Source organism: Nothoprocta perdicaria, unplaced genomic scaffold (assembly GCF_003342845.1).
Source record: "Nothoprocta perdicaria isolate Ctin4 unplaced genomic scaffold, notPer1 scaffold_175, whole genome shotgun sequence".
Lineage (NCBI taxonomy): Eukaryota > Metazoa > Chordata > Aves > Tinamiformes > Tinamidae > Nothoprocta > Nothoprocta perdicaria.
The window spans coordinates 104,444-115,953 of NW_020454927.1; the positions used below are offsets into that span (position 1 = coordinate 104,444).

At 34.4% G+C, this 11,510-nt stretch overlaps 1 protein-coding gene across 4 annotated transcripts in view; it reads right to left on the minus strand.

Moving 5' to 3' along the window:
- Positions 1–11,510, minus strand: part of ASPH (aspartate beta-hydroxylase) — an 88,026-nt gene that overhangs the window by 37,303 nt on the left and 39,213 nt on the right. For 3 of the 4 annotated variants that reach the window (XM_026036289.1, XM_026036290.1, XM_026036288.1), the window contains 3 exons: positions 10,796–10,843; positions 10,147–10,191; positions 2,006–2,047 (listed from right to left, as the gene is read on the minus strand). In XM_026036289.1, coding sequence (XP_025892074.1) covers positions 2,006–2,047; positions 10,147–10,191; positions 10,796–10,843 — 135 coding nt within the window. Of the gene's footprint in view, positions 1–2,005; positions 2,048–6,713; positions 6,945–10,146; positions 10,192–10,795; positions 10,844–11,510 lie in introns of those variants that run through there. The other variant, XM_026036291.1, reaches the window with a different exon arrangement.

Consider the following 11,510-nt stretch of genomic DNA (forward strand, 5'->3'; position numbering starts at 1 on the left):
GTAAAAACTGTTAATCTGTTTTAAGTTAAAACTGCTGTAAGATCCACTCTGAAAGCAGTGAATACTTTCAGCCACAGAAAGTCTTTTAGTCTTTATAAATCCAAATAATTGAAAACAATTACATTAGCTATATTTAATACTTAACTATTAATATTTAAAACCTAAGTAGAACAGTTTGAAAGCCCTATAGACTATATATAAATGCAAATATAGAAAACCAAATCTAGTACGACCACAAAATATTTCATGCCAAATATTCTGATCTAAAAAACACAAACAACAGCTACACAGGAGAACTGGAAGGGTATGACTAAAGAAGCCAAAAGAGCAGCAGCTGGCAGTAGGATTCCTGACTGCCTTTTTTTTCCAGATAGAAGTAGTGAAGAATCTTTCTCTGGCAGATATATTCTGTAGGCCATGCCTGAGCCCAGGACCCAAGGCTTTTACAAAACATTAGGCAAAATTACACAGCTAGGGGCAGATAAAAATGTGATCTAGGTGACAGGGATTGTGCAAACTTCCTGCAGCAAGAGGGAATGCAAACGGCCAACCTCAGTGAGAGTGTGGGAAGCAGAGATTTGAAACCCCTTTAGTACTTCTCACTTTTCCACCAAATCTGCCACTCTACTTTTTCCCCCAAACCTAAACTAGTCAGAAACTCTTGCAGAACAAACACAGAGTTGAAGCAGGCTGATTTTAGGTGCCATCTGGTGTGTTTCTAATGTACCTACCGGTTTTCCACGATGGCATGTGCTGCTATGTGAAAGGATGGACCTATCTTCAGCACAGCTGCCTCTGCCTAGAGCCACACACTAGCTCAAGGTCAGAATTAACAACAGTGAAGGCGATGTGACAATATATGTACACTATTAAGCACTGTCATCCATATGTGGCTTCCACTTATTTGAGACAAGCTTCACTAAGGCAGGCAGGGTGCCCAGATACAAACCCAGATACTGCAGTACCAATCTGGGTGTTTGGGCCCTGGCAGCTCAGCTTGCTTCCCATCCAGGTCTTTGAACTGTGCGGTGATGCTATGATCTCTGTAACATTAAAATAGGAGCAGAATACTGACAAATCTACCCGGAGAAAACACATAAATCTGATGTCTCCTAGTGATGCAGCCTCAAGGCTCAATCTTTAAAATAAGAATTKCAAGCACTACACCCCTGCTATGCCAACTGTCATATAAACACTGCACGAAGGGATGTACCCTTGCACTGCCTTGTAGATTTACTCAAAGCATAGAATCATAGAAGCCTTAAGGTTGGAAGGGACCTTGGGAGATCATCTAGTCCAACTCCGCTGCACACGCAGGGTCACCTAAAGCATGTGGCACAGGGCTGTGTCCAAGGAGGTATTGAAGATCTCCAGAAGAGACTTCACAGCCTCTCTTGGCAACCTGTTCCTCACTGTTAAGTAATTTTTCATTAAGTTCCCGTAGAATTTTCAGTGCTCAAATGCTTCTAAAGAATAGGCCGTACCTTTACAAACAGTCCCATGGAACCAAAACATAAAAATTTCTGCTTGGGAGATTGCAGTCAGAAATCTTGCACAGATATACATACAGTACATCTCAAAGAAAGAAGGGTAAACACCACCAAAAGGCAGCTCCCTGAGAACATATAATCACAAAAGCTGCTCTGTGAGGCTCTGCTGCTGAACCTCCTTATACACACAAAAATGCTGCAGGCTGAAACAGCAGATTTCAACAGGAGCCTTCTGAAGGCCCCCTCCCTGTCATAAGGGGTTACTGATATTTAATTACTGAAATCTGTGGCCATCTAAAGGGAAAATCAGTATTTTCAGCTTCAGAATTGACTGCATGTTTGTTTACTTAAAAAACACATCAAAGGCACGTCATATGGTTGTTCAAATCCAGTTCATCTGCGTAACACATTCAGGAACAAAGTATCAAAACAATTTAATCTAATTTAAATCAGTTCTTCCAGAGAGTTAATTTTGAATTTCTGCAAAGTAGTTTTTTTAAATGCAACAGACTTACCTTTATCTTTTATTTCTTGTTCAGTTTCTTTTTCACTTTTTCCTGGAATATTAAAAATATAATTTCAATAAAATGAATTTATGTTAATATTAGGCTATGATCAAGAGTTAAAATAAAAAGAGTTGTAAAACATTTTCATAAATAAATTGGCTTGCTCTCTCCTGTTTTTCTCCCCTCTCCGCAGTTCCTGAAGCTGCCCCACTCCATAACATTCTGAGGATCTTGCCTCATCATTCTAACATTGTCATTTTCTTTCCCATTTCCTTCCTCCAAAACTTTCAATATTTATTTCCAAAATACTTCTTAGAGAATACTAACAGAAAGGCCAATTGGCGTTAAGTACACACATACACACACACACACACACACACACACAACTGCATGGCATAAAATAATTTCACCCCTTATCACCAGCTGACAGCTGGCACTCCTGAACATATTGGTAATATATCTCAGATTCTTACATTCCACCCAAGGCAAAGTGAATACTAACTATGACAAGGTAAAGTTAAATAAATATGGTAGCAGTGAAAGTCATTCATCTCTTGAATCACATCATAAAATCCTGACATTGTCAAGTCAAGAAATGAAAAATGTTTTGGGTTTTTTTTGCACATACAGCACAATAAATAAATATATGGTTGAGCCTATATGTCAGGGTATTCACAGATTATTTTTTTTATTTCTAAAAGAGCAAGCACACAGACCCAGAGAAGACACAAAAGGTCTACACTATCCTATTTCTATTATATTTTTCTATGATATTTTTATTCATGTTGTTTAAATTATGTACTGCTATATAGTAAAAATTCACTCTGTCTCAAAGCACACAAATAATTGCAGGATAATAAACCACGCTACAGCACACTAATTAACCACCCATTTCTTCTGTATTTTTTCCCTATTGCCAAAAGCGATGTTCTCACCTGACACCAGCTCTCTAGTTCTGTCCATGTCACTCAGTGATCCTCTTCCGACCTCTTCCTCCTCCCCTTATTTTTAACCCAAGCTTCTCCTCAGAAGCTGTCCAGCTTCCCATTTCTATACTAGTGAGTCTCGTACAGCGTTATACCTACGGCTATCTGTACCTACTTCTGCTCCAAGCATCATTTTTTTTCAGATTTTCCTAGACTTTTATTAAATCTGTATTTTGACAAATTAAGTATCACTGGTTTCACCAAAGCTTCTCCCATCATTTTACTTAATACAAGTTCACCTTCCTTGTAATTGCTTTGAAAGTTATGGAAGTTTGATCTTGTTAGCTCTAGGAGATTTTTTTTTTTTTTTTTTTCTCCTGGCTCTCACCAATCATATCTAAGAATTCTTTCCAACATCATATTCAGTATATATTGTTCTGTGCTCTCAAACTATTTCTAGCTAGCACTGGTAGTGGAAATGCTTTGTGGTTATTTTTGAGAAAGATGTAAAAATACGATCTGTCTCAAAGGCAGAGATATAATATGCTAAATCTTCTCGAGTTTGTTCCATCACCAAACAAAATCATTATTTTCAGACCTTCTTTCCATTCCCATTTTTCCTCAATTTCTCCACTTCCTTCTGAAACATTAAGTGCTTGCAAAATTATGTGTAAGACTTCTTTAATGTGTTTCTCTAGATTTGTTTTCTATCACTGTGCAATGTTTGCATTAGATGCTGCCAAAGTGAATAGATTTCTCTATAAATAAAAAATCTATTTTTCATGTTTCCACCGTTTTCAGTGGTGGCCAGTGATAGGACAAGAAGAAACGGGCACAAACTGAAGCACCAAAAGTTCGACTGGAACTTAAGGAAAAAATTGTTGACAGTGAGGGTGACAGAGCCCTGGAACAGGCTGCCCAGAGAGGTTGTGGATTCTCCTTCTCTGGAGGTCTTCAAAACCCACTTGGATGTGCCACATGCTCTAGGTGACCCTGCATGTGCAGGGGCGTTGGACTAGATGACCTCTGAAGGTCCCTTCCAGCCTTAAGGATTCTATGATTCCATGTTAAAATAAATCTAAACTTTTGTTAGTGAAATATTCTGCATGATAACGAGTGAACTCAAGTCAATATAAAAGTTCCCTACAGATTTTACATGTAATGCAATCAATATAGTAAAGGTGCAAGACAATTTATATTCTTCATATATATATGCTTTCAAACACAAATTGCGTAACATCACATTTACGAAATACATATTTTTCAATATCTTGTCTTTTATTCTTTCCTTCTTAAAAATAATTATGCCATAACATGACGTTTTCAGTTGCCGAGAATGTGAAGAAGTCCCTTAATACTGTAGCAAATTCTCAATGTTAAAATAATCCATTCAAATTTTGATTTCCCTCATTGACATTTTTACTAACATTTCCAGAAAAGTATCTGAACCAAACATCTCATTGATCCGCTGAGAAATAGCAAAAAGCAATGTAGCAATGTGAAAATACAGAGAATGATGTACTTGTTTTTTGGACATTTTTGGACTTTTGTTCAGCTATTTCCACATTAGAATACAGAGTTGTTTAAAAACTGAAGGGGTCAAAGATTMATTTTTTCTTTTGAAACAACTAACTGCACAGACAAAACATCCTGCTTAGTCCAGATTATTAGAAGACAAAGTTAGTTTTGGTGGACTATGGACCATTCAGTAGACTATTTCTCTATGAAAGATAGAGATCATATTTCCTCTACACATTTACCTTTGTTAGTGAGTGAAATCTCATCCATTCTAAGTTAAAAAAAAGTGAAACTATAAAAGTCAGGCCAAAATAGTTGCAGAATAGTCAATAATTCAAAAAGAGAAACACAGCACAATTATAGAAGACCATGGTCTTAGAGTAGTGCTCGTTTCCTTTACATACTACCTCACAGAAATAAGAAGCACGTATGCTTGCTTGCTAGATTTCTTCCTCATGGYATATTGCATTTTCGTATACATAAATATATGTATATATACATATATTTATGTATAAGATATATTATGTTATGCTTATTTGAAAAATACTAACATTAATTAGCAGTAAGGTAAATATTTACCTCCATAGCTAAAATATATTTAGTCAAAAACAACACTAGAAACATAAATATATTCTTCTGTGTTTTATTGCAGCCAAACATTAAAACAGATTAAGTATACATTTTTTTTTTTTATAGTCCTCTTGACCTTGCCCAGGTTGGCGTATTCTTGTAAACATGAAGCACATAAAATCACATACCCAATAACAAGTGTTGAAAATTTGATCACAGCATAATAAACTCTCACAGTCCCATAATCCTACAAATAGGCTGCCGTTATTATATAAAAAAATTCTCCATTCACCAGTCTAAAATTATTCTCAAGCTTCCACAGAAAATATGGCTTTGTAGAAATTATTGCTCTGCAATTCACAATCACAGGTAATTTTACCCTAGTAAGAACATCCTGTCCCAAACCACATCACAGTCTAAGAGTATTATTGCTTTCCTAAAACATCACCCAAAAAACTCTGGAATATCTTCTCTGTTTGCTATTCACTTTTAACACTCACTTACGTGGACTCTTACAGAAGTCCCCACCCCCAAAATAAGCATATATTATGTCCTTTTCACTACACATGTAAGCATGTAAAATCTTCAAAAAAAGTTACAGATTTTTATTTCTTAAATCTCCCTGTCAACTGAAAGACAACCACTTTTAGGGTTACAATATTAAATCTTCTTTTTAAAATTCAGCTTGCTTACTTTCTTCTAATTTCCCACTTCAGACTTGGTAATATCTAAAAATCACAGCAATTATTCCTGAGCCAAGAAGGAACATATAAAAAATGCCAAAGAATAAAATGTGTCTCTATAATTGTGGAATAGCAGCATGCAATAAGTAAACACCTGTTATATTCAAATTCTAAATTACTCATAGTCTAATTTCAGAAATGTACCATTTATAAGAGCATTAACAATTACATGTCAAATTTTGACATCCTATTTTTCCAAGGTTAAAATTGCAAAACTGATTTTTTTTTTCATTTTATTCAAATGTCCAGCATTTATGCAAATTTGACTTTATCAATAGCTCAGAGAATCCAGCTTCCTGAATCCAGCTGTGGTACCATTGATTTTTTGGTCAAAATTCAAGAATTCTACAAACTCAACTTGATTCAAACTACTCAGCTGTGTTTCAATCTACACTGACTCCTTGTCAGAYCATTATCTAGTTTCAAGACTTATATTTGCTTTAAAATCAAATGTGCATAAAAAGCTGTAATTCAAACATAAAAGGTTTGTGAAAAAATGTAATTTAGTAATCCGCCATTTTACCACTATGAATTAAACATAAACATTTTGTAAATTGTTAGACTACTTCTAAATGACCAGAAATTGATGCAGTCTRACTGTTGACATAACATCAGTGCAAAGAGATACAAGTCAAACTTCACAGCTCAGTATGTGTCTGATTAGTGTTTCCAATAAAATGCATTTAGGCTGTATGCTATATCAGCAGTTAAAAAACATGTAAAAAATCCTAATATTACACGCTTCATTTGACCAAACTGCTCTGTACATACTATATGAATCCACAACAAAAGATATATATTAAAATCTGAAAAAATGTACTTGCTGCTACTTTATAAATAGAATATTAACAAATTGCTTGAACAGTACGTATAAAATGCAGATCAAATTCACAACCCTGTCACAAACACAGAAGAAAAATAAAACTAGTGAATTCACTGAACTTGACAAAAAAAAAAATCAGACACGAATGTAAATTAAACAGCCAATTTTTTTTCTTGTGTTTAAAAAAGCGTACTAAAATAACAGTTGGCTATAACCCATTTACAATATCTTAGTGTTCACTTCCCAAACCCTGAACTGCTCAGTAATTACATCGTGAGGTCTATTACAACCATCTGCTCCCCTTTTGTAGCGTATGGTTAGGGCTGGTCCTCCTGATGTAGGGACTTTTCTTTTGAAGCTTTAAGTATCTGAAAAAATAAGGGGAAATCTATATTAAAGGACCAACCATAACACACCTTACTTCAAAAAAAAAAATCACCTTAAATGTGAAAAAATGCAACTTTGTAGCAGACTAGTTGATATGAGAAAGTTGTTATTTCTAGGAGCCATCATACCTAATGAAGATACACAAAGTTGCTGTAGAAGGTAGGAAATAAGAACCTTTAAATATCTATCCAAACAATTTTATTCATTTATTTATTTTATGAGCATATGGCATTTCATTTAACTGGCAAAGATTATTTGGGTTTTTTTTTTTTTTTTTTTTTGTATGCTTATTTGTTTTGTTTTGTTTGTTTGTTTTTTTAAGCCAAGGACAGGAAAATGGAGAAGGGGGAGCTAGGAATGAAGAAGAGTCTAACTTGGGACGTAGAAACTTCTCTACACATAGAAGATTTCAGCAGCTGGTAAAATGAATGTTGGCTTGTAACAATGTCAGTATGCTAGACGAAATGGGGGAAAAATAACTATTTTAGCTTTGAAAAAAATGAAAGAATGATCCAMATCTAACTGCAGAGAACAAAGATAGCTCAAAAAAATCAAATGCACCTCCCCTCAGATATGTTTGTAACTAGTATTATACTGTCAAAATCTCTGCAAATTGCGCATTAAGGTAAAACAAGCAGAAATCCTAAGAGGAACATTTCAGGATGGCTTGTTACACCACAACTTAAGTGCAATTATTTCAAAAACTGCCAACTACTATTGCAGCTAAACTACCCTAACGGTTTATTGGTTATAAACTTAAAAGTAAGTTTAGGGAACTAAAAAACAATATACATACAGATGCTTAAAGATGCAGTTGCATGATTAAATTTTCTTCTAATATGCCCTAACATCATCAAGAAACTTTTGACTAACACTCCAAAATACTTGTATCCCATGCCAAATCTGTTTTTGATGGACATACAGAGAAGTTCCTCACAGAAGTTCCTACATTCTTCCCCAGAACCATCCCCCTGTTTCCTGCCAAAACAAGTAATTTCCTCTGTTTTAGACAAAAATCAGACAACCTGATACAAATAGGTGGCACCAYACTTCACAGTACTTCAGAATAAGGAGTCTGTAGTAACATTTCTGACTATTTGTGTAACTGTCTGATATTATTTCACAAACAGAAGAACATTTTATATAATTATATAAAGTGCATATATGCTTATAGGTGTTCTTCATTCAGAGTTCTTAATTGCCTCTAGTAATCATGATCTTAATATATKATTGTTGAATTAAGAGGGAATACTTGCAAACTTTAAGTTGCCTGAACAAAGAGAAATAAAATTCCAACAACACACCCTTCTATGAACCCTTATATGAAAGCATATTTGTAGTAAATATGAATTTTATAGGGAAAATAGCATAAGAAAATGTTTCATTTAAACATTAACTCTCATATCATAAAAGTGGAAGAAAGCATACTGAATAGTAGTGTAATTTGTAGTTTACTTAAGCTTCCATTAAATTTTCAGGGGCACTGTACTATTTCAGTCCTAAATTGTGTGCAGATAATTAACTGTTTGTAAAAATGTTACATRAATGGTTGATGAATCTTCTGCCTCCTAAGTGTTTCTTACATAACTACACAAAAAATTCAAGGCTTTTTTTTTCCCCAAAAAAGAAAATATTGACTCCTTTCACTGATACTATCGTTACTTCTTCTTTTCCCCCTCCCAAAAGAGGTACTAGAACAGAGATAACACCCCTTGAAAACTAAACTCAARACTTCATGCTTTAATAAGTGTTTTGCATTTGTTTTGAAAAGAAGTGAAGAAAAAAAAATCTTTACAGGTTTCATCTATTTCAGTACTTGGAACTTTTAGGATGATGAGAAATTTGTGAGTATCAGTTAAGCCTTATTTGGAAGACCTAGATTTTAGTTTGCTCTTGTTATTTTCATTTACTTTCWACAGTAAATTAGAAGTGTAATTTCTAATTACGTAATTGGGTAATGTAAATTATAGATATACCTTTTCTTATTCTACAATTGCAACTTGAAACAGCAAGCCAATTCACTTTTGTCTTCACTATTTTTTTGTTTATGCTGCCAAAACTACAAAACAAGTATCTMCTACTTGTTCTGATGTACTGTAAGCTTTAAATAAAATAGTTTCATTCTCATTATGAAACAAAATACTTTTAGATGAAGCATCCTCGTTAGGATAATTTTCAGCTTGAAACATTTCAATACCATGTGACCGTTGTGCTAAAAATTGTTAGAAGGACCTCATAGACATAATGTGTTAACAGAAGCCTTTTGAATCTACTCAGCTCAAATAATACACCAAATAATCTATGCCTCTAGTCTGCATTGCATAATAATACAGGTCCCCTATTTTTTTTTTCCTACTTCTCTCTACTATTGACATGTCCAAAAAATTCCATCCCTACAAGGAAAAAGTAAAAATAAAGGAAAAGAAAGCCAAACAAAACAAATAAAAAAACTGACACAGAATAACCTGGGCACGACACCACCTAACAGGCCCTGCACAGCTCAAGCACTAATACTGAAAGACACTGAAACACTCCTTAGCTTAACAGCTGTGTTACCACTGACTCAGACTAATCAGAACAAAGCAGAAACAAAAATGCATAAACTCCTGGCTCCCAGATTGCAAATTCTGTAAGCTCATTGTTAAGAGAAGCAGTTCAAAGTTGCACTGGCAACTTTGAGACTAAACCTCGAAAATCAAATCAGATGCAGCAATATGCACTAGCTTCAAACCTAGAAACTGCTTTCATTAGGTAGCTGGATACTTAGGTAGGCTGAACACTCAGAGCTAGTTTTGGTAAATACTATACTCACTACTATCTCAGACACCTGATGGATGAACTGCAAGTGGTCTGTTCTTAAAATCAGCTTTGTGAATAAAAATATTTGACAACATGAGTAAAAATTTCTAGTACCAAATCAGTGGCTAAAGAATGTGCTGCAGACTTTCACCTGTACACCCACAACCACTCACCCAGAAAGGAGGTAGGTCCATATTTTGAGATCCCTYTACAGCAAACATACTCAACTTTCTGTCTGCAATAATTTAAAATTAACTTTTAAATTAAAAATAGTCAATGTTTTATTTGGAACTGATACCAAATAACCCATTAAAATCAGTAGCATTAAGSCAGTCCAAATATTTTTTTTAGAGGGGGGAAACCAAACACTTAATATTAACTTACCCACTAGATTATCATTTGAATAATCCTCAACTTCAACAGGCAATTCTGTGAATAAAAAGTACACAATTGTTTACAACTGCAGAGCTATTAAAATGTTTACAAAAAGTTCCATTTTTCTTTATGTTGAAACCAATGATGTAGTAAGACTGGCCCCTAATATTGCTTTTGCAAAACTGAGGTAAAAAATCTTTCATCTACATTTTTCCAAGAAAAAACTTAATATTAAATTACTACAAAAATAATTTACAAGATTACGTATTTTTCCAAAACGAAAGTTTTAAAAATCTGAAAATGTACCATCACAAATCACATAYCCCATAGTTTCATACATCACTGAGAACAGAGTTTAAAAAGAGCCTATTCATTATGTTTTATCTTTAGTTTAACAATATTCTGACTTCTAAATTCAATTCTTTCTAATACAGTTTGTGTGGTTAAGTTAGTCACCAGCAAAACTCTCAAACTAATGATTACCACTACTGTGATATAAATGACTCTCCTTTCCCACTCCCAAGAAAAACAAAGTAAACCAAACCAAAACAAAAAAAGTCTTCTTTTCTTATGTACAGTCTTATGTACAAAAAAAAAAAAGAAAAAAAAATACTGCTATCAAAAAGTAGCAAATTCATGTAAATAGTACTACACAAACCTGATTCTTCAGGCTCACCGGCCACTCTATCTTCAGGAGGTTTGCTTTCTGCTGTCACAGAGAAAATTAAAGATGAAATTACATAGAGCACCACTACAATTTGGTTTTTATCTCTCTCCTGCCACCAACACCTCCCACTCTAATCAGCATCAAATAACAAAGAAAAGTTAAGAAAAAACCAACTATTTTAATTTAACAGTAAAACATATGTCACCAAGTAGCTATTATGTCCAATAGACTAGCCCTTCTTCATTATTGATTTAAATTCCTATCACTTGGGAAGTGGGTTCTATTTGTTATTTCCGGGAAACATCAATGATCACTTTCTCAATTTCTTACATTACAGCATGCTTTTCAGAYGGAAAAAATAAATGAAACAGCATCAAATTCAACCACCATCTCCCAGACAAAAGTCCCATGTAAATCACTTTGCTCCGACTGAACGGAAGTCATGTTTGAAAAAAAAAAAAAATCTTCACTGCTGCTTTGACCTCCTTGGAGCACAGCTTTGGATTACATTCGACCTGCTACTCATTTGAAATTCTCTGGAACTAAGGCAGCAAATACAAAAGTTTACAACAGCCTTCTTGAGTTGTAGTCTCGGAAATGGACACATGTTGCCCCTTCAGTTGAAGCTAGAAGGACTTCATAGAGCACATTTCTATGCATCATTGACACACACAGAAATAACCAATATGACGGGAAAAAAAAATAC